This window comes from Halichoeres trimaculatus, unplaced genomic scaffold, assembly GCF_033239565.1.
Source record: "Halichoeres trimaculatus isolate MK-OKI-2021-1 unplaced genomic scaffold, fHalTri1.1 fHalTri1_scaffold_8, whole genome shotgun sequence".
Classification (NCBI taxonomy): Eukaryota; Metazoa; Chordata; class Actinopteri; order Labriformes; family Labridae; genus Halichoeres; species Halichoeres trimaculatus.
The window spans coordinates 3,857,763-3,885,576 of NW_027437186.1; the positions used below are offsets into that span (position 1 = coordinate 3,857,763).

The 27,814-nt window shown below is 40.7% G+C and overlaps 1 protein-coding gene across 1 annotated transcript in view; it reads left to right on the forward strand.

The window, feature by feature from the left end:
* Positions 1-323: 323 nt before the first annotated feature.
* Positions 324-27,814, forward strand: part of slc24a3 (solute carrier family 24 member 3) — a 142,647-nt gene continuing 115,156 nt past the window's right edge. Inside the window, exon 1 of the mRNA XM_074676117.1 lies at positions 324-634. Coding sequence (XP_074532218.1) covers positions 454-634 — 181 coding nt within the window. The 5' untranslated portion in view covers positions 324-453. The remainder of the gene's footprint in view (positions 635-27,814) is intronic.

The window sequence follows — 27,814 nt, forward strand, 5'->3', positions numbered from 1 at the left end:
GTGATAATCTTGGCATCTGCACGCACTACAAATTTACACAGAGAAAAAAAAATGAAAGAGGCGTTGCTTTGGACTTCTATAGAAAAGATTAGATTTTATTACAATTAATTCTAACCAAGCAGCAATCATTCTTACATGAGCTATTGTTGTGAGTTGGGCTATTACTCGTGTATTATTGATGTTCCGTTGCCTGTTTCTGCTTAGGCTACTGTTATTTTGTTTCATGGAATTTAACATCAAGGCTTTTATTTTGAAATTGGATACCGTCAACTACAGCCTTTCACGTGCTTGTGCTTTACAACTCCATCGGCGAGCTGGTCATATCATCTGTTGTCGAGTAACTTCAGCGCTCATACTGCACACCTCACTGTCTCTTCTTCCTCGCTTCAGCTTCTCACACCTTTGCACCACCACCGGGGGTTTCGCCGGAACGCTCGCCGAGAGAAGAGCGCCATGACCCGCGTGGTGGTTGAAGGGATGCCGGAGACGGCCGTCGGAGGAGGAGTGATGCTGAACCGACGGAGGAGCAAAGCAAGGCGGAGGAAGCGAAAGGAGTTGTTCGCCTTCCAGATGTGCTTCGCGGGGGTACTGCTGGGGCTGGTCGCAGGGCTCCAGTCTGTTGCACAGAGAGCAGGTGAGGGGCAGTGACACGTTTCTCAGCCCACGTCAAATCCACGTTTGTGATGTTTTTGACGAGAGGAGAGCTGCTGTAAGGAGTTTGAGGAAAGCAGGACCAACAGGCAGTTTGGACGAGTAAAGGTGTTTGGAGAAACACCTTTTATTCGGCATATCCTGTCCTCACTGGCGTTTTCTAAGATGCATTTGTTGGGTTTACATTCTTAACATGAAATAAGACTGGTGGACCTCAGGGTTACACAAGTTAGTGGGAGAAAACTGAAGACAAATCTCAGCAAAAAAAAAGTCCAGCATGTATTGTAATGTAAAACATGCAAATATTAGTCCAGACAGGCTGGTCTGATTACTGATAATGAAACACTCAGTACAGTGACTGAGTGTACATTAAGTACTGGATCTGTGAACTTGCAGCTGAACAAGCTGTCAAAGATGTATAATGACATAGATTCCATTGGGATTAGTTCAATTACATCAGATTGATTTCTTTGTATGAGCACAGCTTGCAGTGTGTCTGCACACACTCTCTCTCACACACACACACATTGGAGATCACTGTATAGAACAAAACAACAACATGCCTTCTTGGAGCTCAACATCTGTAACTAATAATCCCCTGGAAATGGTAGTGGTGACTGTGCTGCTCTGCATGCATGCATTGCTGAACAGATATCTGCTCTTCCTGTCCGCTGCAGTGAGCAGAAGGAGAGCTGGAAAAGGGATGTGATTTTTCAGGTACACACCTGGATTTTTCTTTGATTCTGTAAACAGTGGTGACACAGGCTGAAAGCTGGAGCTTTCTTTTAACTGGAAACAGAGTTGAAATCGCAGCCTGGCAGGCTTAGCAGGGATTTTCTTACTGACTGGGATATCAGTATTCGTTCAGTGGAGCTCAGTGAGCCATGTGGTGTCAGTTGTAGGATTTAAAGAGTGTACACAAGCTTGATTCAGACTTTTGAACAGATTTTTATGATTACTAAGGGGGAGCTCAGCCAATGTTTTGGTGATGTTTGCCAAGTAGGGCTTGTTAATGGTCAGATCAGTGTTACGGGATGTTTGGGAGAGAGCTGCAAGGATGAGGATGTCAACAAAACAGATGTTGCATCAGTGCAGAAACCCCCCACTGACAGGTTTTCCTTTTTTTGTGATTTTGGGTTGATCAAATTTCTTCAACCCGAGGGATGTTATAGATACTGTTTTTTCATTACTGCCGTGCAGCTCAGTGTCAGACCACTGGGTTGATGTGAGTTGATGACAAAGGCAGAGTGAGACGGCCTTGTGTCATTAGCTTTTGAGACTGAACAGTCCAGGAACTTTAAGTTCCTGGAAGATAATTCCCAGGAACTAAATTGTTCCTGTGGCCGATTGTTTGTTTGCATTTCCATTAGGCCTGGGATGGTAATCAATAAACCAATTAATTGTACGATAAACGAAATGAACTTGATAATTTCACTGGCCTCAATGCAAGTATTTGTTGTTATTTATTGTTTCCCCCATCTCTCTCCTCCAAACAGCCTGTATGACAAGAGAGTTCCCTCTGTTTATCACTCTCAGCACCTGGGCGCGTTTGTTCGGTAGATGGCTGAACAGAGTGAGCACTCATGTCAGTCAGCTAGCATCAGGCTAGCGTAAACACACACAGCGCAGTGAGTGAGCTCATCAGAGGCAACGCAGGTTAATATAGCAGAAATTAGGAGGAAAAAAGTGTTAAGTGAAATGCCACAGACACAGTGTGAAAATATTTCAGCATCCAATCGAAAGGTGAGCCCAATGACACGAAAGAGCCAGTGTGCAGCAACAAAAAAAGGCAACACAACAAATTCAAATGCCCAGCTGGTTTTTCCAGCTGTGGAAGAAACTGTATCTGCAGATGCAGAGCCTGTGTCACGTCAGTCAACATCTGTAAGTTGCTAGAGAAAAGAAAGAAGAAAGAAAGAAATGCTGCCCTTTAATACAGTTTTTAAAATTTTAATTCAAGTGCCTTTTTTGACTGAGAGCCCATTTTAATTTTGTTGTTTTTTGCTTATTTTTGTTTTGTTAGGATCTTTGAAAGCTGTTGATATTCTAATCACAAAAGTAAAAAATACTCTTGAGAAAAGTTTATTGCATTTGAAAGGGTGTATTGTATTATTATGACATATTATCATTACATTAGTGGTTAATTTGGTCCCAAAATACTATTGACAATAATATTGTTTATCATCAATAATTTGTGAGATGGTGTATTGTCCAGCAAAATTTGTTATTGTCCTAATTTTCACCACGATCCTTTCACCCCAGGGAAGATTATGCAAATCAGACCAGAGACATATGGAGAAAGAATAAAAGTAACTGAACTAAACTACCAGACCCAGTAGAGGGCAGTCAGACAGCAATGAGCAGAGGTGACACCACAGAAAGGGAGGAGAGGTCGCATGGTTGGGTGTGTCTCAATGCGTTAATTTCATGCCTTCTCTTTCCTATCTCCTTCGCGGCACTGGAAGTACTTTCCTAGTCGCCATTTTGAAAACTGTCCCAAAGCGATAATTGTGCTAGAAGGAGAGAGGAGAGAGGATGGAGGAGACTGATCTGAGGAGCTATGATTAAGGAAACACGGCTTTGGCAAGGCTTTGCAGAAGTCTTTACACTGACCGACACGCCCCCATATTGAATATCACTCTCCATTATCAAATCAATAATAAATGATATCTTCCTGAAACACAATAAACAAGTATAAGTAAGTAAGTATATAAGTTTTAGAGTTCACGATTAGATGCGCTCTAGATATAGGCTAAATAATTCATAAATAATCTAAAAATTACACATTTTACTGGTAAAGTGATCCATGAGCTTCTAAACAGCACACAGAAACAAAGAGCAGGTTTTCTTCATGGTAACGTGTTTGTTAAACTGGTTAAAGGAACAGACAAAGCTCTGTTACTGTTTCTGTTTGATCAGAGTTATTACAGCGCACATGTGCAGACACACAAACAGCTGTTAGAGCTGACTGACAGATGATCCAGAGGTGATCAGCTGATGCCGTCATCACTGAAACACGTCGCTTCATGTGACGCTCCGGAGGAGGGGACGTCCCATTGCTTTAAAAACGAATCTCCTCCATCCTCTCTCCTCACTCCATTCCCTTGCATCTCTCCCATGCATCTCTGGTGGGAGGGACTAAGACGCAAGTGAACGACACATGTGAAGGGAGGAAGGATGATTGTGTGCTGCACCAGAAGTGGCCTTTTGGCATTGACGAGATTCAGTCTGTGCTGGTTTTGATCATTTGTGTTGCACAGTAGTGCTCGTGGCAAAGCTGCAACTGGTTAAAATTGTGTAAAAAAAAAAAAAGAAAAGCAGCCTGGATGAGCTGTGACTATATTTAAAATCAAGCTATGTCACAATCAGTCCTGCACTGGTGTTGAATGAGGAGAACGCAGGGGGAACTCTGGAAAGTCCTCTGTGTCGTGACCATCATGCTGGAGTTTGGAGAAACAAGAGCTGCTCCACAGTAGATTTACATTGAAACATGTTTTAATTTCCAACAAAACCCTAAAATCTGTATCAACTATGACATCACATTATTTATCTCTACCTGATAAAAAAATCAGGGCAAAAAGTGAGTTGGAGCATTTTTTCGACATCTGGTAAAATTGTGATTATAATGAATAGTGTTTGAAGTTGACATGCTTTGTTACGATTTTAGTTATGTTGTTATTAGTTTTAGTTGTCTATGTTAATGCTGTAGCCTTAATATTGTTATTTGTTGCACATAGTTGCAACTAGGGCTGGGGGGTATCAGAAAAAATCCTATCAGGATATTTTTTTTTATTTCAGTCTATGTCAATATTTATCACGATATGAATTAAAGAACTGTTTTGTCAAGCTTAAATGCTCCGGTACTCATAAGTGAATTGTGAAGATGTCAGAAGGTTATTTTTGACTTGTTTTATTTTTTAGTCAGAGGTTGAACATGAAAGATGTAATTTTAAGAAATAAAACAGGAACATCTACTTCGCTTTGTTATTACTGGATGTAGCAGGTGCAGCCGGTAAAAACACAAAGCCCCAGTTGAAAATTCAAAGTTTAGAAATAGTGCTGTTGGGTAGGCGATATGTCTCCACTGTTTTTATTTCTGACAGTCCAACTGTGTGGATACACACACAAAGATTCTCTCTTTCTCGTCTTTCATTGCACTTCCACAACACAGTGACCACAGCCATTTGTGTGTGACACTGTGCCAGTTTGCACCTGCCTTTCTAATGTGCTAAATATGAACGCAAAAACAGTGACTGCTAATAGTTTCAGGTTTGATAAATCACTCTGCGAGAGCTAAACGATTATATCTCCATCTCCTCCGCTAAGTTATAATTGGCTTATCATACGTCTATTAAAACACAAACAAATGAATTTCATTGAAATTCTATCATCCATGTCTCAAATTTCTATCGTGGAAAATTTAAATGTTAAACCTGTCACTCATGATAAAGAGACAGTGTGGAAGGATGCCAGAAGTCTGTTTCTCTTGAGGTTGTTCCTCACCTTAGCTGACACTGATCCCAGACAGCTCATATGAGTCGGGTTGGGGCAAAATATCAATACACCAATAAATCCTCACACTGACCTGTGTGATCCATAATGACTCCAAATAATGGTGCTAAAGACATGAAACCACATTAACCCCAAAAGCCAGTTGTGTTTGTTCAAAGAATTCTTTTTTTTTTTAATTACTACTTTTTTTTGGCTTTTTGTTTTTTTCTGTTTTTTGAGAAAGGTATAGATTTCAAAGTAATTTACAGTTTAAAAATTCCTTGACCATTATTTGTAACCAAGGTACTCGAATCTTTGGAGGAATCGTTTTAGCCCAGGTTGGGACATGTGGATCATAACTTTATGTGATGTATGTGATGTATGATACTGTAGAAAGGGTTCACCGTGAGCTGTAATATCATACAAAACTCTCAAAGGAGTCAAAAAAAGGTCATTCAGCAGCTGTCAGGATTGTTTAACTGTTTAAAAAAATTGAACATTTTGGGTCATTTTTAAACTTTGTTTCTTCATATACACATAGACACATAAGAAAATTCTGATGGGCCACCTCAAGATACAGAAAGGCTCCAGATGGCTTTTTTCAGATCTTTAATCACATGGCACACTATGAACCGAGTGAGCTGTGATGTCTCTATGACAACTGATAAACCTGCTTGTTCTGCTGGAGAGCTGCGACCAGTAAGACGTCTGTCAGCTGACGTCACAGCGTGATGTAAGACCTCTTTAACATGGTACTTACTATAATTAGTCCCATGTAGAGGTCTATATTGTCAGAGAGCAGGGAACTGACATATAGGATGATGGCTGTGGAGGTAACAGAGAGAGTTTTTATCGAAGGACAAGGGGATCAAAAAGGATTATTGAATCCAAACACGTTTGTTCATGTTTAAAGGACTGTGGCTCGATAAACAGAGGGAAAGGTGTGATGGTAACTTCTAAAAAGCACGGATTACTGAGGTTTAAAGATGATCGTTTATTTTCTCAAATGGAGGCTCAGTAGATTGGGTGTTTGGAAATTATTGAAGAGTAGAGTAGGAGTCTGAATGGATCTGTTTGTTCTGCTTTCCACTGATACTGATTATCCTGAAGTATTGATAGTGGATGCACAGGTAGTTGGTGCAGATGTTGTGATGGTCTCCCCCTCTGGTATTATTATGGGCTGTTAGGCTATTTCTACTCACGTCGTCCCACTTGCTGGTATCTAACATGCTTGAGCTTGACTTAAAGCAAAACTGCAGCTTTTGAACCTCATGTGGCACATGTGCTGTTGACTTATTTTGTGTTTTCTGCTTCTACTTTTGTTTTTATGACTCTTTCCCTGCAGGATGGCGCATAATGACTCTTAGTTTTATTTCCCTTCAAGCTTTATTTTTGTTAAAATAGAATTCCAGTTTATATAAGTGATGAAGATTCTTGGGGGACATGTTCAAGTACTCAGTCAACTCCTGCCGTCTTCCTCTGAAGAGCCAGGTGGTGTCTGCCAGATCATTTATTAAAGCTATGGTCTACGATCTGAAACCCAGTTTGGCTGATGAGACACATTTGAAAAATGCAGCCTCACTCACCCCTCCCCTCCGGGTTCCAAGATCCCGCCCCCCAGCTCGTATCGCCCTTCTTCGCCTCCTAACGACATGCCCCCTCCGACAGAGCAAGAAGCCGGCCGGTAGAAAATGTACAGGCACAGACTAACCAGAGTTATTCAGCTGACATCTCCCACCGTGGTAAACAAAGTCATTACCTGTTCAACAGAAACTCAGCTGTCTCGGCGTCAGTCTTCAGTCCCAAACCCCTCTGCAGCTTTTTCCACCGGTCCTACATTTCTCCAATATTCAGTCTCTGTTGGCACCTGTATCGCTCATAATTCCTCCTTGGTTCAGCCTTTTCCTTAAAACTTTTTTCTTTTCTTCCCTTCCCTGTGGAGGGTAACAGTAACAGCTTCCTGGTTACGGTCTTCTCTGGCTTCATGAATGCATTGGTAGCTGAGCAGCTAGCTGACGTGAGAGGGGTAGTGGGGAAGGACGAGGTGGGACCATGGACAGTACGGTGTGGAGCAGGGGAGACAGGGGATTGGATGGACTAATGCACAAATCTGAAATGAGGGAAACAGTGGTTCAGATTGGTCAATTATCAAGCCGTTTTGCAGCTGCTGTACTGAATGGATTTTTTCTGTTCTTTTTGGTTTTTATATTGCGTAGATCGGACCATCAAACCATAACAGCTTCAAAACACTGTTGATAATAATTACCTAGCTTCAAATTGTAGACCATAGCTTTAAGGTTTGGGTGTCCTGCCTCAAGCAACAGTCTGTCAACTCCAGAAAAAGGGTTCATTTTTTATTCTAGCATAGCTTTCATTTTAGTAAGGAAACATCAGAAAGCGGTAAAACTACAGATAGACAGATATATGTTTTTTTAGGGCTGATACAGATACTGATTATCAGAAGTCAAGGAAGCAAATAACCGATATTTGGGGCCAATATTCATTTGCAGAAAGTGAAAATATTGGCATCAAAATTTGGGATAATACAAACTCCAACACTTAGCTTTGTTTAAACGCCTTCAAGCATATATTCATTAAACAGCTCCAAGGCTTAGCAGTGTGGCCCATAAGGTCAAATGACAACTTAAAACAATAAAAAGCTTCCTAAAGTTTTCTACATTAAATAAAGCTTTCCAAAAATGTCTCTGCGTGTCACCAATCAGATGGAACTGTGGGTGGGGCAATGCTAGAGACAGAGTAGTAACTGCAGACAGAGAGGTGCAGCTGTATTGGAGTCAAAAAAACACAGTGTTGTAGCTCATTTCTTATTGGCCGCCAGATTTAAAAAGGGTGATGCCGATATGCCTCAAAATGCAAAATATTGGTGCCAGGCATCTGCAGACTGCACTTTAAAGCAGCTAAGCCTTACCCCAGGAGCTGAAATGAGGTCATATTTGATTACCAACTATCAGTGTGATTAAAGAACTCATCTGTTTGGTTGAAGGCCTCACCACCTTATCCCTGTAGCAGTCAAATACTTTCAGCTCCATGGGTGTTACCATGATGTTGATGTTACCATGACACGGTCTTGTTGGCGTTGACCCTGAGACAGAGGAATGTGTTCTGAACAAGGTGCTAATTAACAGCTTTTACACGAGAGACTCAGGCCCTCTTTCATGTTGGTGTTAATCAGGCCACACCTAGCTACTGAGGTCCACACACACACACACACACACACACACACACACACACACACACACACACGCACGCACACATGCGTAAGGGTGTGTGCAGTCCCTTGGCTTTGCTGCCCTGAAAAAGACAGTGATTTGCGGACCCCTAAAGCCCAGCTTCATCCATCTATTCATCCGTCCATCCATCCACCCTTGCATCCATTCATCTATCCACCCATCATTTACTAATTTTTCCAAGTATAAATCAACTTATTTATCAGTCTTCCATCCATCAAGTCTAATCATCCATCACTCCATCCTTGAGTTTATACATAGGGATGGGCACCTTTCACAATTGAACAGATACGGTACCAATGGCTGGTACCTGGCAATCGGTATCGGTGCTCAACGGTACCAATTTCCAGTACTTTTTGTGTTCATGTGGTAAAAAATGTCAATTTAATAAAAGTTAGTAGTAATAAAATCTCAAACTTTAACTTCACATATTTATTCTTCAATGTCATTTTATTTATTTATTCTTCTTATAACCTTGCAGTGCTGTGTTCATGGCCAGCATGGAAAATTACCTACTCTTCCAGTCCCTCAAAGTCACAAGGATGCATTTAGGTACCTAAACTTGGTACCTTTTGATTTTCCATGAATCGGTATCTGGTACTTTTGACAGAATTTGGTCGGTACCTATAAAAGTATCTAATTCGGTACCCATCCCTATTTCTACAATCATCCATCTTTTTTCAATCCAGTCTTCCATCAAACCTTCCATCCATTCTCTCAATCAACCAGCCCCTCCATTCATCCATTCATCCAGTCATTAATCTATTTATCCATCCCACTCCTGAAAACAAAGAGGAAGCGTGACCGAACAGCAGCCCACAGGAAGGAGGATTATGTGTAATGTAAGTAAACACATGTTGCTTCATGTGGAGCTTTAAAGCACTGAGCTCCATCTGTGATGGAGCTAAAAGACAGGAGCATCAGGCAGACAAATGGTCATGCTATAGAGAGGCCACTAATGGCTGCTGCTGTGTATATCTGCTATACACCATTACCCCCCAGATCATCTCTTTACATAACATAAAGCTCTCATCAGCGGGTTTCCTTTCCTTCTCACGTTAGCAGAGAGAGGACGGGGTGGGGGCAACACTGACGGAGCACTTAACTCTGACAAAGTCACAGGACACAGTGGTGCTTTTAACAAAAAGGAGGAGAGGCAAGAGTGAAGGGAAACAGGGAGGAGGGGAGGAGGAGGAGGAGGAGGAGGAGGAGGATGGAGATAGTGGTGGACAGGTGATGTAAGGAGGAAAAGTGGGAGTAAGTGAGGACAGCAGTGGCAGTGTAGGAAGGAGTAGAAGAAGAAGGGTGGAGAGGTAGAGGAGGTACACTGTGGGGAGTCAGGCGTGGCAGGCTGGGAAAAAGACAAGGCAGGAAACAGAAAGGAGGGGGAGGAGGATGAAGAGAGGTGAAGCAGACCATGGGATTGGGATCAGTCTGTCTCTGTGAAAGAAGAACCTTTGCTTTCGAAGCCGTCCGCAGGTTGAAGACTAAAATCATTTAATAACAGATTAAATCAATATACATCCGTGACTTCAGGAGTTGATGTTACATAACACTGAAAACCTGACCAGATAAGGATCAGTTTGACATGAATGAATGTGGATCCTAATGCCAGTCTGGTCCAATTAGAGGAAAATGTATTCATTTATGCATTCATAAGACTACAGGCTTATAATGATGGATTATGGGTCTGTAAGAGATCAGGAACAGTCCAGGATCAGGACAAACAGCTTTTTTAAGGGTGGGGTTGGCAGGACTTTTCATTACTTGTTAGCAAACACAACATTCAAACTGGGCTCCTCCTCCTTGGCTCAGTGCTAGCGGCAGCACACACCTACAGCCTCGGACCATGACTACATGAACACACTCACTAAGCCCAGCAACCACCTGTAGCATTGCAACTCTAATTGGGAGAGACTTGAGAGCTGTGCACCTGACTTGGCATGCTAGCACAAGCTAATCACAGGTATCTGACACATACCTGGTTACCAGAAAGCTAGCTTGCGTTGCTCTTCCTACTGTTCTGCTCTTCAAGTACCCAGAAGCAAGCGAAAGTGGAGCCAAGCTTCATCCTCATTTAGGAAAAAGCTTTATATTTTTTGTTGTTTTGTTTCACTTTGGTTGTGTTTGTCTTCCTTTGTGCTACGTCCACTACTGTAGCCACTCTGAAGAGCTTCTTTTGCTCCCTATCATCAACATGCAAAGTCACTGGGTGCGCTATGATTGGCTGATGTAACTAGGGCTGAACGATTTTGGAAAATAATCTTATTGCGATTTTTTTGACCAATATCGCGATTGCTATTTAGCATGTGATTATTTGGGGGGTTATGTTTATCTTCTACATTATTCACTTAACACAAGCAATAAACCGTTCTATAGTTTGACCAACACAACAAAGGATAGTGTAAAATACAAACAATTTTTTCCCGTTTGCTAGGCCTACATGTCATGTTTACAAATAACATATACCTTTATTTAACTATTAAAATCACAGTAGAATATTGACTGAATGATTTAATGTCAGGCCTTATAGACCTGTAATAAAACTATCAATTATTACCTTAAATAAAATCAGAGAAAGGAACAAAGCACTGCAGAACAGCAGGCCTATTATGAACAATAAAATGAAAAATAAATATGAATCCTCTCGTCTATGGATCTTACATAAAATATAGTAGAAATGTTAATAAGACCAAATATCTGGCTCAACCACTGAATTATGTCAACATGTGGAATGCACGTTTTTATAAAATGAAAAAGAAACAGTGTGTGGACATAAATTAAAATATTAATTGTATATAAATCATACTGATCTCTCATCAGCAACAAAACACAAACTACAGTTAATGCACTTTATTTATTCATTTTTTTGTTATTTAAATTGTAGCCTTTGCGATTTGAAAATTGCATTCTATTACATTGCGATGTTGGTTTAAATTTGATTAATTGTTCAGCCCTGAATGTAACCACACTTACTCTACGCCCAGAAACATCCCAACACAACCAAAACATCAACAGCCAGGTAGAGGAGGGGGTTAAGGCAGACGCAGACACACACACAGACACTGACACACATGTATAGAGGCCCATAAGAGGTGATTGAGCAGGATTATGCCTGTAAAAATTGGCATTTCATTTTTTAAGAAGATCCTGCAGACCCTGCTTTTAAGATCACATCATTGGAAAGTTGAAGATCACATGACAGACTCCCTCATCACAGCTCTGAATGAGTTCCATATGGCACCTGTTGAGTTTGTGTAGCCTTCTGCACCAGTATGTCTGTGTGTTTCACCAAGAGGAGAGGGCAACACTTTCAGCAGCCATTTTCACACACTGTTGTCAAATGTCAAGCTGCAACTAGCTCTGTAGAAAGTTCAGACCAAGGAGTTTACACACCACTGAGACACTGAGCTGCTGTTCAAAGAAAATCATTTTCCAGTGGCTGCATCAGCAGATAAAATTAATTTCCTCTCAGCAGAAACTAATTTTAAAGGTTAATTCTAATTACATTCAGTTCAGATTTTTTTTTTATTATAAGGCTTGTGGAAATGATTTCTAAATTGTTGATAACTGTGACGGCAAAAGCCAAGAAATAGCTTAGTTAAACTAAAAAACATGAAAAAGGATGGAGAATTGTGCTTTCCCATATTTTAAACTTGGTCGTATTCATATGTGGTATAAATCCCTGAATCTATATGTGATCAAAATGCTTTGTTCTATAAATAGTCCAAGATCTTACCAGACATAAATGCTAAAGTTTGCCCTGAAGTAGCTTCACTCAAACAGGCCTCCAGATGGCTGGCCAATCAGAGGATAGGGAATTTGTGGAGTGGGAAGCCTTAAAGAAAGAGACAGCTGCTAAAATGAAGTGTTTGAGACAGAGGTGTAGATAAGACAACAAGACTACAAAACAGCGCAGGACTCCATCTTTAAATCATACAGTTTACATGCCAGTGTATCAGGGTCGTAGGTGTATCAGGATCAATGTGAAGGGGCATAAACTGAAATTATGAGCTGGAGCTGTTTTACAAAAACCTGAAAATTTTGTGGAATATCGGTTGAGAGACTGCAGACAGAACTCTTGAGGTAGAGAAAGAAGGGTTTGCTGTGAAGTCAAACCCTTTAAAGCCACGGGAGGCAGTTTTTAGTGGGCTATGAAACAGAAAGGAATTTGACAGGAATGGATATTGATGCATCTTTGTGAGCTCCAGGAGTGACGAGACTTAGGGTTACTGTGGAGTCATTTGTGGGTATCTTTAACCCCTGCAGGGGGGTACACTACAGGGGTGGGTGTCAGACAAGGCAACTCACAGCATGAGGAAGCTTCCTATGAGACTTTCACTACTTAATTTCCCCAGTGATATATTTGAAATTAAAGAAAAAAACAGTACCAGGATTGCCCAGGACAAATAACTGAGAAAATAAAACAAACCATTTTGCCCACATGGGGGCACCAAAATCGACACTTAAAGGTGCCGTAGCCAGGATTTGGCTGGTCAATGCTAATTTTTTTGTGTTTTCTTTGGATTAAATGTTAGAGTATCCATTGATAACCCTTTATGAGAGTAGTATGCTCGCTGTGAGAGGAGCACAAACTGAGCACAAGAGAGTGAAACGAGTGAACCAAGGATGAGTATTCGATACGAAGTCTAAAAATATTAATGACTATTTGTACTCGATAGTTGTGATATAGTCATTGTATACATCTCATGTGCAAAACCCGCGATACACCAAGTATATTTGATATATAACCCAGCTCTAGTTGGAGTTTCCCTTTTCTAACAGGAACTGCTTGAATGAGTTCATACTCAACAGCCACATTAGATTGAAATTACAGGTATATCAGAGAGATGATATGAAACACAGATCAAAGAGGAGGTGTGTTATTTCATCTGTTAAACAACATTTACTGTAGACACATGTTGCTCAGCTTGGTTCTCTGCTCCTCTTCAGGTATCGTGCTACAAAACTATTTATGACTAACACTGTGTGTCCCACTGATGGTGTATCATCATCAGCTGTCATCTACAGTGAACAGGGGTTAAGCATCATTAGCAAGTGTGCATGTGCTAATATCCCTGCAAGGGGGCGGAGCCTGCACACTATCTATGCCAAAGACATCTGTGATCTGTGAGAACACGAGGACACTATTGGTGTCTTTCTACCAAACACACACACATACACACATAAACACACACACACAGAGCTGAGTGTAATTGAACTGCATCTGGGTCAGCTGGTATGACAGTGAGCCCCCCTCCAGCCTGAGACAGACACAGGCCACTCTCTGCCTCTTCCTCTGTACTCTGTTTCTCAGACATCCTCTCCATCTAGTGGTCTCTACACACTCATCTTTCCCCTTCTTCTTCCATTTTTAGTGTTATTTTATTATTTCCCTCCTGACTGTAACTTTGTGCCCTTTGCAGCCTCTCAGATGCCAGGGCTTTCTTTCCTTATGCAGCCTTACTTACTCTGTCCTGTGTCTTCTGTAGGTTCACAGGGCCCGTCAAAACGTGGCTCTGATGTTTGTTGACTCATTTGTTTGTTTCAGCTCCACATTGTCTGCCTCATTGTTGCTCAGTTAATGACAGTAACCTGTGGTGTACGTGTACTGTGGAGCACTCTTAATGCAGTTAGAAAGAAATTAAGCTCAGACTTGCTACAAAGGCTCTGCCATAAACAGCAATAAACTTGGCGAGAGGTGACGGTGTGACTGTGAGATGATCAAGGAAAACAATTTTCAGCAGAAGAAATGGACATTTTATTACAATAATGCACAAACAGCTGTTATCAGCCAGACAATAAGAGAACAAAGAGAGAGGGAAAGTTTAGATGAAGTGCTTGAACAGTGCAAATGTGTGTGGAGTTTCTGAGTGCACTGTGGGCAATCTCTAAAATAAGCAATATGAAAGCAGCTTTGTCAAACAGGCACCACAGCAATGCCCCAGTACCTCCATGAATACCATAAAATACCAAATAAACGCCGAGTTCCAATTAAACGCCGGGATCCAAATAAACGCCGGGTGTAGCAGCATGTTTAGAAAAATAGACGCCTGTTCCAAATAAACGCCGAGGGTATGGTAAGTTACTCGGCGCAGCCTACGAGCCGCAGTCAATTTCTTTGTTTTTTTTTTTCATTCCACGGTCGTAGTTACAGAACACACATGCAAACGCTGAGCTCACAACTGACAGTTGACTCTTGAAAACTGATTTTTGTAAATGAAACATAATCAGACTGTACCTTATTAGTAGTGGTGCAATGGATCACGATAGATCTGTGATCTGTTCGGATAGACGTAATCGATTCGGCACACACATGACCCTACAGCAGTGTTTTTTGTGGAGCAGAAGCCCAGAGCGCCCGCAACGAACACCCCCTCCCTGCTCGTCTGCTCGTCTGCCCCGTCTGAGTCTGCACTCAGACGGGGCCATATTTTACTTGACCCAAAACACAAATAAACGGACTCCCACCGAAAAAATCTAATATGGGTCTGCATTCACGCTTTATTTAGAGAATTTTCAGTGTGTTATTTTCACACAAAAACACCGCTAAATAAGGCTCTAGTTCTCATCGTGTCATGTAACAGAGCTACCTCCGCTGCAGAGCCACACTTGGGTATGAGGCACTCGCCGCTTAGTGTATCAGTCCACGCGTGGCGTGCCAGATATAAACAAATGCAGGTAGTCTGCCAGGACGAATTATGCAATAACAACGTAAAGATGAGGAGGCTTTGAAGAGTCAAAGAAGAAGACGTGACCACTTCCACTGAACGTTATTTTCTGGGAGAGGAATTAAACGCCTGTCCCAAATAGTCGCTCGGTCCCAAATAAACGCCTGGTCTGCTCAGTGATTGAAACAAATAAACGCCCCGGCTACTATTTGGTATTGTACGGTAACTCTATTAGCAGCTGTTGGATGAACTCCAGCATTTCACCGCACACATTTTGACAGGACCAGGACTAAGGATGGGTGCCTTTCATATGATACGGTACCGATGCAGAGTACCTGGCAATCGGTACCATTGAGTAACAGTACTAATTTTCGGTACGTTTGTGTGTGTTCATGAGCTAATAAATATTAATTTCTCAACGTTTTTCCATGTAACATATTTATTTCTCCATATAAAACTTGCATTTCATATCCAATATGGACAATTGCTTACTCTTACACCCCCTCACAGTCACAAGGATGCATTCAGGTATCAAAACACGGTACCGTTTGATTTTATGAGAACTAGTACTCAGTACTATAGTTGGAATATGGTCAGTACCTAAAAAGTACCTAATCTGGTACCCAAGCCCAACCCAGAGGCATAAAAGTGAAGAGCAAATCAAACTTGTAAAACTGACAGCAGAAAGCCTTACAGGTGTGGGACTACGATTGCCTCCCTTATCTCATCTGTTCATCCAAAAATGTCTCCTGAGTCCACATCATCAAACTTTTCCAAAGGATTATTTCGATTAGATGGCCAGATACCATTACCAGGTATCGGTATCGGGCCGATACCAGCCTTTTTTCAAGGTATCAGTACTCGTGAAGGCTGCAGATACCAGCAGCAGATACTCTAGGCAAAAAAATATTATATCTAGCAAGTCCTCCTCGCCACTAGATGCTGCTAATTGCTGCGGTTTAACACCACTGCAAATGTGCGCCAGGTCCTTTTCAGACAATAGGAATGAACCAGGAGGAGTTAACAGTTAAACTTTTTTACTTTGCACTTTAGTTTACTTTAGAAATACTTAAACTCTGACAGTTCTTAGTTTTATTGTGCACTTTTAACATTATTTCTTTAATATTGATCAAAAAAGTTCTAATCTCAGAGAGAGTTGTTTGTGTTGAATAATGATCTGTCACTGTGAATTGAAATTTTATGTATCAAAAGTACCAGTAGTATCTGTACTCGGTATCGGTGAGTACTCAAGAAGGAGTACTCATACTGGTATCAGTCTGCATAAAAAGTGGTAACGATCATCCCTAATTTCGATCCCTTCATATCTACCCTTTCCATATTTTGCATTGAACACTAACACATAAGCAGATACAGTGATTCTGCTTTTAGTGCCTGCAATGGCGGGCTCTGCCTCCATTAGATTTAAACCACTTTTGGACCATTCACCTGACTCATAGCTGAAGTACACCAGATGCGCCCGCAGCATGTCTCTGCTTCGTCACAGCAAATGGATCAGACAGGTTTCATTCAAGTCAGTTTGTCAACTTACACTGGATACTGATACTGGCTGGTCCATCGTATTGCAGCTAACATGCAGCCATCCTAGTTGTGACGCATAAATTCAGCGAAGGGAAGATCAAGCGGGACAGGAAGTTGTGACCGGAAACTACATTAAACAACCAGTGACTTTCAAAATAAAACAAATTGTGTCAAAATCAGTTTATATTGAGCTCTACTACGATGACAAACAGATATAATGAGCAGAGCCAGACCACGAGTGAACAGGTTTGAGGTTTTACAGCCCAACAAGAATAGAGAGACCTCTCAATGGAGTGGGAAGAGCAGAGCTCCTCTGTCTGTGACTCCAGCTGTCTGTCAGTCATGCTGCTTGGTGGACTAACATGCAGCTGGTGTGAGTTGATGAACACAGTCAAGACCCAGCACAACAGAGTTGCACTGCAGATGTATCTGTTGTATTTGAGGCGTCAAGCATGAGGCTACTCACCTTTTTTTTTGCTGTTGGTCCAAACAGTCTGTTTCCTTGTTAATGGCTGGACATGCATAGGGGCCCTGGTCTTTAAATGACAGTTTTGTTTCTTTATCCAGCAGTTGTGGTTTTGCTGTGGATGTTTTGTAAAGTAACTCCAGGTTAAGATAACAGCTTCATGTGTTACACTGTCTTGTGTTGTGTCCTCGTCTCTCTATTGGAATCCATGGTCATGTGACTGTGCAGACACACAAACATGTGAGGGAGACACAGATGAACCTGGCTGAGCTGAGCAGGGATGAGCTGACCTTCAGCTGCACTTGGGCATTGTTTAATGCTTTTACACAAGTTGTTCATTCACGCGCACACACTTACATCACTCCTGAGTGTTTGTCACATTAAAATGCAGATATCAGTGTGTTTACTGTACTGTGATGAAGAGGGCTCTATGAGGGGGAGAAAATGTGTGTGTGTGTGTATGTGTGTGATGAATGAAGCAGCCAGAGCTGGGGGTGTTCATCAGGAACTACAGTATCTGGACTTCTCTTTCTCTCTCCGTCTCTATTTTCTTTTTATTGCTGCTCGTTTATTCTCTTGGCCTGTCTTTCTTTTATTCCTCTCTCTTTTGTCACTCTGTCACTTCTCTGTTTCACAGACCTCTTGATCTGAGAGCCGTGCTGCACTTCATTATGGTTGCTGCTTTAGCAGGCCCGGTGACAGCAGGTCCGGGTTTTGATAGATGGCCGTGTGCTATTGTAACAAGCTGAGCACCTAATGGGGCTTGTCTTCTCTCCTCTTACATTGTTCAGACTCATAATGTCATCTTCTCTGACTGAATGATGGACAAGGGTACACTTATTCAGTCAGGTCCAGTCCATTTACTGGAGTACTAGTCAAAGCCCTATCAGGCAAATACACGTGGAGCTGTGGTCTTAAAAGGCCTGTTACACCGCACAGTCTGAGTCCAGCCAGAGGAATGAATGTCACTCATTTAAAAAATCAGGAAAATTGTTAGATTGAAGATTAATATCATCACTAAAGAGTGTAGGGAGCTAAATCAGGGCCAAAACTTTTGTAAATTTGAGAAGAAAAAAAAAGTTAAAAAAAAAAAAAAATGAAACCAGAAATTAAAAGTTTATTCCTGAATTTTAGAAAAAATAAAACACTGAACCAAAACAAAAAAACACAAGAAATTATTTTTCAATAATAAAATAGTTTTGATTAAGCTCTTTATTTTTTTTTGAACAAATAATTTATTTTCAGTACTCTTAGATATATTTTTACATTCAAAGTGTTGATTTTTTTCAGATAAGGTTTTCTGTTCTTTAGATTCAAAAGAAGATTGAAATGCACAAAAAACTGAAACTGAAAGAAAATCTCACCTAAAAAAAACAAACAAAAAAACATTTCATATGTTAAAATAAATTTCAGAGTAAAAACTTAAAGTAAATCATTTATTTAAAAAAAAATTAAAAAGCCGAAATTAAATTTATTTTTTGAATTGAAAAGAAATATTGTTTATGCTTATTTATTTATTTATTTATTTATTTATTTATTTATTTATTTATTTATTTATTTATTTCATCAAGGATCAATGTCATAATATTTGGTTTCTTTTTTTTTTTTTTTTTTCTTACAAATGATTTTTTTTTTTAATCAACAAAACCTTTGGCCCTGATGAAGCTCCATAAAAGTGTTGTGTATAATCTTCTTTGTAGGAAATATTGGTACCTCAGGGAAAATAAAATGCATCCTTATACCTAAATACACAGGCAGAGGTCTGCTGTACAAGCAGAACGTCTCCTGCTTCACCAGCTTGGAGAGTACAGCCACTTGATGGCGAGCAGCTTCTTTGTACAGTCTTTTGTCCTCTCCACCCTGACCCAAACTGAAAGCTTGAGCTGTTTCAGAGCTGTAGCACCACCAGCGCCTTCCTCCTCCCCCTCCTCCTCCCCCTCCTCCTCCTCCTCCTCAGTGTTTCCTCTCCACCAGCGTAGTGGAGCTATATTCAGCCTGCAGATGCTTCTTCATATTTGAAGTAGACTTCTTAGCAGCTGACAAGCTCTTGTCCCCCAGACACAGTTTACACTTCACTGTGATGTTCTTTTTCCTTTCACCCAGAAAGCCAAACTCAAGGGAACATTTTCACAAAGTAAACGCCGTCCGCTCTGTCATCTCACTCAAGCACAGCTTGAATCAGAAAGCTACGCACTGAACTGACACGACTGTGGGTTTAGCTTCCTTCCTGCCATGAAGTGGGAAGAGAACAAAGTGTAGATGCTTCAGGAATTTCACTGTTTGTGGTGACAAAAGGAATAATCCCAGTGCAGCACTGAATTCAACTGGTGACTTTCATTTAACCCTTTAGTCCCCATAGTCACCATTTTTATGAAAGCGTGAACAGACAACTCTGTTTTTTTTTACTTCATTCACTTTGGTTGAAATATGTTTACATTATTTTCAAAGAGAACTATTTACATATAACTTTGATCAGTAAGTAGGAGGTCTGAATATTTTCCCTACAGCACCTCGTATCTGTAATCATAGTGAAGTTTCAGTTTGTCTTTCTACATGTGCTCCTCTCACTCACTCCGCCCCTCCCGTCCTCCCCTGCTCTACTGTGAGTGTTGCCAGTAAGACCGGTGCAGTGTGAGCTTAAGTGAGCTCCATCGGATAAAGGTCCTCACATTTAAAAAGTTACAAAACTTTTGACAGAAGTTTGTGACTCAAACCCTGAAAAACTGCCTCCAACTTGTATATTTTTTTGGTAATCATGTTATCAGGCGCTTAACAGTGGGAGCTGTCCGGCTGTCCAAGCTCGAGGTGCAGAGCCTTCGTTGAAGTGCTGTAGAGCCATGGAGACATTTCCTCCTTAATATTCTTCATGTGTTAATTTAGCGATCTTTTTCATGATGCATCATGCAGTGTCTGATATTTGATTTCACTATATAGTAACAACAAAAAAAATAAACTGTCGATAAATACCTTACCTGTGGCTTTGTAACCATAGACTGTAAAAAAAAAAGACTTCATCTTGCTGGGCTGAAAGTCAGGTCCTCACAAAAACTGCTCCCCCTGGTGGCTGGCTGCAGTTGGGTCAAAAAATCTGTCTCCCCAGTCATTCCAGATGAGCTGTGGTCGAACTTTAAAAAAATGATTCACCTCGTAGAAACGTTTCTCACATCTGATTGTTGTGGTGATTTGGAGATATTGGGCTTCTTTGTATTCAGGTCCTCCTTTTTCTGAAGTTTCGTTTTCATTAGTTTTAAGAGGTTAGAAACAAGGCTTTACATCACATATAACGACATTGACAGCTGCAGTTCTTGCATATTTTTTCAGAGGTTGTAAAATATGATGAGAGAGAGAGCCAAGAAAAGATTAGACTTAAAAGAAAAAAAAACTTTTCCCTCTGCGCAGACTCTGCCTGCACAGCGGCTGCCAATGGCTGCACCTGTGACTGGGGTATTTTGGCTTTAAAACCATACAACGGTAAATGGTGGAGCCACACTGTCCACTCTAGTCTCGGGGCCATAAGGTGTCGCTGCAGTCATATTTAAACAGATCATCCTCACAGTCTCGTTAAAGTGCAGGAGCAATCTGTTAGGTTAGTAACCTGAGTACTCTGAGAGGTTACTTATGTGACGTGTTTGCCCACTCCGGTCTTTAGTAAATATAAAGATCCAACAGCCTTCAACATATCATCAGGGGCGTATTTAGTCGTTTGGGGACCCAAAGCAAACCCAGTCAATGGGGCCCTCCATGTCCTTGTAACTCATCTCCCTCAGAGCTAGACTGGCCTTCCCTGGGTCCACTGTCTCTTTCCCAGAATAAAGGTATGAGACAGTGCTAATCTTGTACACGGTGACTTAACGCAACTAAATGCATTTCCTCAAGTTCTGTACTTTAGTTTGATCAAGAAAAAAGTGAATACATAATTTAGTCCACTTTGTCCTGGATTTGAAATCTTTATGGTCAATTGACAGCTTATTTGTCCCACAGTGGGGAATTTACAGAGTAACAGTAACAAACAAGAAAGTATGAAGTGAAAAACATTACAATAGGTAAATATTAAAAAAAAAAAATTAGTAAAGAAAAAATATGTAAATGTCAAGCACAACATAAAACTGGAAAACAATCTACTGAAAGAGGTGATATTTACAGTTACCGTACTTTTTGGTACTATTATTTTAAAGTTAATGTATTTTTATTTGACCCCCTGTCCAGTGAGTTATGTATCCAAAAAAGAGATTTTGTACAATACTGTTTATCACCAATTTAAAAAAAGTTTGATTTTGAGAAAATGATCCTGTTTCCTGGGCTAGATAAAGTCCTTAAAATCCTAAAAGTCTTATATGTTTATCTCAGATCTCAGAGCAACATTGATTTTATTACCGACTTGGTTGAAAATAAGAAAAAAAATGGGAAAAAAGTGTTTTTTACCACTTTCTTCCTGAATCAAATTTTCAGATGTGTTGTAACATGGAATAGCCCATTGAATAAGAAGGGAGGTGGAGTACCCAAAACAATCTTTAAAGATGAAGCCTTTTGATGTATTTTGAAGCATGTGAAGTAAGATTTAGAAAAAGAAATGCTTTCAATTGAAGAGAACTTCATAAACCAGTTTTTAAGAGATGCTTTGGGGGCCACTGGGAATCTTGGGGCCCCAGGCAACTGCCTGTGTTTGCCTAATAGTAGCTATGCCCCTGCATATCATCACGCTAGGGTTAGGCTGCTCAGGCAGGGCTCTGCAGGACTCTGGTGAATAGAATAGAATTTAATAGAAAAGAAGAGAATGTCCCTGAAGAGAAATTCAAGAAAGTGTCACTGCGGCTTGCATGAGGTGTCAGCGTTTACCTTTTTCCCTGCTCTGTTTTAAGTAACCCACCTTCAGCTCCCTGACGAGCTGCAGGTGTGAGTCACTCTCACCAGTCTATTCTGACCATTGTGTGAGTGTGTGGGTGACAGGTCCACGCTTTGTCATTGGATACCTGACATTAACCCTGCTGGAGTCCCCTGAACACACACTCACACATGGACACGTGCACTCATTGCGCCATGTGACGTTGATCGTCCTTGACCAGTCTCATTTCAGACGAGTCAAGGAAAAACGTGGCATGGTTACAGGGAGAGAAGACAATAGAAGACGCTTTGTGTGCTGGAGAAGGTTGATAAAATGCTCAACGCTCCTTCGTGTGAGTGGCTTCATTCCCTTGAAACTGCTTTTTATCAGACAGTAAAAGGTAAGGTGAGGTAAAACAAATCAACACAATCAATTCTTTCCTACATCAACAGAAAGCGGTTCCTGCTGCTTTCTGACACATAATGAGGTTATCATAAGACTCCTGTTGATTCCATGGAAGCCCCCGCCTATGTTTAATTCAAGCCTGGCTATGAATAAATAATCCACAGCAGAGCAGATCCAGTGAGGAACATCATGAGTCGACTGCATGACACTTTGAACTGCGGGGAAGACTTGGGATTGCTGGCTGCAGCGCCGTGTGGGATCATGGTGTGATGCTGCTCCGTCAGTCTGCTGGGAGGAAGGGCGCTGTGATGTGCGGCCGCTTGAATTTCAAAGCAGAATGAGGGTGAGGTAATTATTAGGTAACCATGGTGAAAGTAATGTCACATTGAGCGTTTGCACTTCATATAAAACATTGTGGTGCTGCGCTGTTAATGAAGAAGCCGCTGGGCTCATCCATCAGCAGCTTAACTATCTGCTTCAAGGCTGCAGGAGATCCCTCTCCACACACTGCACACACAAAGTGGACTGATTGGAAAAGACATGAGACTGTCTTTAGAGAGCATCACTCGGGTTTATAACCATATATGCATGGGCCAGTGGTTTTCAAAGTGAGTGATCATGACACACTGATAGGAGGTCATGAAATTGCCTTAAAAAATCAAACACAATTTACAATTTACAATTACTTTTTTCATTATTAGAGAAATGCAAGTAAAAATCAAGGTTAAGTTTGATATGAAACCATTCAAACAGAAAATGTTTGATTTTTTAGCATTTCTTTGTTAAAGACTCTAAGGTGACGACGGATATTTTTCACTGTGTGTGACACAAAATGAGAACCACAAATCCTTTGTTTCTGTAAATTGCAACGATCCATCAGCTTCTCTTCTTTTTGTCTTTCAGTAGCCTGTCAAAAGATAGCTCTGATTGCTTTTTAAACATGTCCGTTCAATCAGTCATGCAACAGCTCTTCCACAGTTTTTGATTTTGTTTTTAAGTTTGGACGTATTTAAGCCAACGCTGCCACACATCTCCCTCCTTCTTCCACTTAGTGGGCGTAACCACAGCGACACCTCCTTGTCATGACTTCATGGTCAGTGTTTGGAATAATATGCTCAGTAGGATTTACGTCCACAAGTTTCAACCCACCCAAAGCCCTGTGATTTTTCTGTAGGGAGAAATTAGCCATCAGTTAGCACGAAGCTAGCACTTCCTCAGCTGTTTTTATTTTTAAAGGAAATCTTTTATTTAGACTAAGTTTGTCTTTTTGGTGAAGAAATGTTTTTCTATTGTTAAGTTTTACTTATTTTGGTTTGAAAGCAGCCCTTTAATTTGATACCAAAAGAAGGCACTTTAAGTTGACAGTCATTTCTGTGTGCACAAATTATTTTACAGTTCGCGCTGTGTTTTGCTGGGGGGGAATCAAACATCTATATATCTGGATTTTTTGTTTGACAATTTCAAAATCAGGATTCTTCATCAATTTTTTTTTTTCAAAGTCAAATTCTTCATTTCAGTCTTCCTTTCTAAACTGGATTTCAAAAAAATTACCACTTTTCTCCAGCAGAGGGAAAAAAAAGAGAGAAAATTGGTGTGTGCTGTATGGAAAAATATGGCTCCTGATTTAGTCTGTAATCTTCATCATCATCATCATCATTCAATTTTTTCCCTTGGTCTGTTGTTAAAAAAGAAATTAAAAATCGGAAAAATCGGAAATATCAAAGAATTGCAAGTTAAATTGAATCGGCACCCCAGAAATTGTAAAAGAATCGAATCACGAGAATAGCATATCCTCCCAGCCCTATGTTTTATGTAATTTTTTCCAGAACAAAACAGCTTTGTGGTTGTTAGGGAGGTCTTCACAAAAAAAAAAAAAATTCACGGGAGGGTACAAGACTGAAAACTGGTACTGTTCCAGTTAATATTCTAAATTTTGACAACATGAGGTTCGAGTTTGGTACGATACAGGAAAGTGTGGTTTGGTGTATAAAAAAAAGGAAACTCAAAGGTTTTTGGTTTTTTTTTTAATCTATGTTCTCCGACACCTGAAATTAAGAGAAATGAGCCAAACAGCACAGATTTAGAGATCCTCCAGGTGGGCAAACACGTCTGTTCTTGGCTCCTGATTGTCCTGAATTTGTAAACAACAGCCTCATTCCTCACCCTTACATCCCACACACACACACACACACACACACACACACAGACTTGGAGCGTGGTTTTGATGGATGAGCAGACCTGAACAGGGGTCACTGGGTTTATCTTTGGGCTTTGTTCTGTGTTAGATCTGGCTGTGATTAAACATTAGGAGCTATTTTCTACCTCTCACTCTTTCTCTGTTGCTAGCCCCTCCCTCGCTCCTTGTCCCTCTCTCTTTGTCTCTCTGGCTCCCTCGCTCCCCAAATACGCCTCGGCTAATTCATCACCCAGCCAAAAGCCTATTTTAGCTCCAACCGTGTGTATTCTGGGATCCTCGCGCAGCTTGCAGAGACAGATGAAAGAAGGGAGAGTGGACGAGGGGTCCATCCCTGAGGAGGAGTCTGACTGTTGTTTAAGACTCTGTTGACCTGCTGTCTGTGCTTCTCTCTTCCTCTTCCTTTATTCCTTCGAGCTGGTCTTCCTGCCTGACTTTCTTTGGGTTTCAAATGTCAGGTTCCCCCCTCGGTGTCTCAGGTTCATTTCTGCCAGTGGACCAGAGGCTCAGTGTGAGGCTGTATGTGCTGATTTTATAAATTTGATATCATTCTAAAACACAGCCACTACAACTTCCAAATTTCCAATACTTGAGGATGTTTTGAGGTTAAGGTTTGTGCATTTCAAGCAACGTTGTTATTCAGGATTAAACCTGAGAAATTTTCGGTCCAGTAGGCATGCGCCTAGGAAAGTTTGGGAGAAGAAGGAAAAAAGTTGCTTGCCCGTCTCATGAGTCGTGGATTGTGGATTCTTGGGGCTTGTTTTCTTAAGTGTAGTTGTTCAGTTGGACTGGCTTTCCACCTGAATGATCCCTGCCTGATTCTCTCCCAGCTCTCGACAACGTGAAACAAGCACATGTTCTTAATTTTCACTTTCGTTTCTCTGCACACTCTGCTGCTTCCCCCTCCTCTGATTGCCATTCAGTCATGACACTCAGCTATGCACTGCCTGATGCGTGATGGTGGAGAGGAGCTTTGTTTGGTGTTATTTTACAGCTGAATACCAAAATAAGGCAAGATGCTGATTTCACTGTTGGCACACATTGTACAGGTGCATTTTTTTCTAACTCGGTGGTTTAGAAGTTATCAGGATTGTTTGATTGTCCAATCAGAGACACAGCTCAGGTCAAGTGACCGCCGGGCACCCTATAGCTGTTCAAAAGGAAGCTCAAAGCCGGGGTCATATCCAATGTGGCTGTGTCCATGGATTAGCTTCTTTTTATGGTATCAACAGACAGGTGATGCCACAGAGACTGCATCCATGTTTGTTACAGTCCATGGTAAAAACCCAGGGACACAACTTGAAGTGTGAATTTCAACTAAATAATTTTTTTCTCTTTTTCAAAAATAAATATGTTAAAAATATGATATTTAAATATGAGTTTAAATTCATCTTTTCAATTCTTTTTTATTAAATATTCAACAGATCAATGTGCAGGACGCTTGGCTTAAAACAAAAATGTGTTTCATAGTTAATTTTGTCCAGTAAATCAAATGCCAAAAGTAAGGGTGCAAGAAGGATGGCAGATGCATCGCTGCACTTCAAGATAACATGTCAACGTATGAGGTAAAAAAAATGACATATTCTGAATAGGGTTGGGTATTGAGTTAGGTACTTTCATAGGTACCGACTGAATTCTGTCAAAAGTACCAGGTACCGATTCATGGAAAATCAAAAGGTACCATGTTTAGGTACCTAAATGCATCCTTGTGACTTTGAGGGACTGGAAGGGTAGGTAATTTTCCATGCTGGCCATAAACACAGCATTGCAAGGTTATATATTGAAGAGTAAATATTTGAAGTTAAAGAAATTTGAGATTTTATTACTACTTACTTTTTTTAAATTGACATTTTTTACCACATGAAAACAAAAAGTACCAGAAATTGGTACCGTTGAGCACCGATACCGATTGCCAGGTATCGGTACCGTATCGGTTCAAATGTGAAAGTACCCATTTCTAATTCTGAATAAGGAATCTGCTTTTATCACGTCTACTAGAGCTCTATTTTCTGTCACACCAAAGGAACTGTGCGCTAAGTCAGCTCAGCACGCAGAGTGAACAAATCCCTGAGTTCCTGAGACCTGCAACAACAAAAAAAAAGACTTTCAATTTCTTATGTAAGCTCCAATCCTGGAAACAATAACGCTCTGAGTGCTTGTCTGGCTCTCACATCATGATCTCTTCTCTGAACCCACCTCAGCTCTGTGATTCAAGTTTTTAAATTCATGTCCCACAGCTGTATTAATCTGACCTTTAGACCTTACAGATTTATACAGAGATGCTGAACTGGAGTCCTCATCGGGAACTTGATGTCGGAGCTTAGCAAAAAGCTGACACTCCTCTTACTCTGGCTCTACATTCTGCTGTTTCTGAACAAAGAACTCACTCTCTGGACACCTGAAAAAAGACAGATTTGTTTTATTTTCTTTATTCAACCTTTATTTAACCAGGTTAGTCCTGCTCAGATCAGGAGATCCCTTTTTTTAAAGGAGACCTGAACAAGAATGGCAGCGTCACACTGTTACAGTAAACAGTCCCACAGACTCAGTACAGGACAAATAAGTTAGGAAACAATAAAAGTCATCAATTAAAACACTGACATTCAGAAAGTCTGGTTTCCAGTGTCATCACCGCAGATTTAAAAACATGCAGACACAAAGTTTTGCAGCTACAGATTATTTCGCTCAAAAGGAGCAGGGGAACAACAAACTGCATAAAGCTCAGAGATCTCAGGCTGTGTGATCCATCTTTTAAGATTATTAATGAGGAATGATAGCCGGGAATTTTGCCACGATGATAAGACAACTCAAGTAAATGAAGATCACCAGAAAGGCTGCTTTGTGTTTGTCTTCATCAGTCAGGTCTTACCTGAAAAATGATCTGATCAGATCACCTGAATGCTGCGGAGTGTTATCACACTTCTAGAGCTTGATTGCTGTAGATTACACACCATCACAAGCCCTAATGTATGTTTTATAACAAGTAAGCAGCCGTTGAACAGCTGATATAAGTCATTGGGTAGCTCTAGGAATGGGGATTGATGAGTTTTTATTGACACCAATGTCCTTAACAGTTCTGTTTGTCGATTTGATTCTGTACTGATTCCTTATCAATTCCTCCTGTGATTTTTTCTCCATACAAATCGTAGCTTTAAAGTTTTTCTGTGCCAACAACATTTTATTAGTTTATAAATAAATATTTATCTGTATATCTCTGGACCTTATTGAATAAAAATAATTAAAAATTCCATGTCATGTGACGTTTCTGTACTGTTTTGTTATATGTTAATGACTGAAGTAGGCCATCTAGTGTCTTGAAGTGGTTAC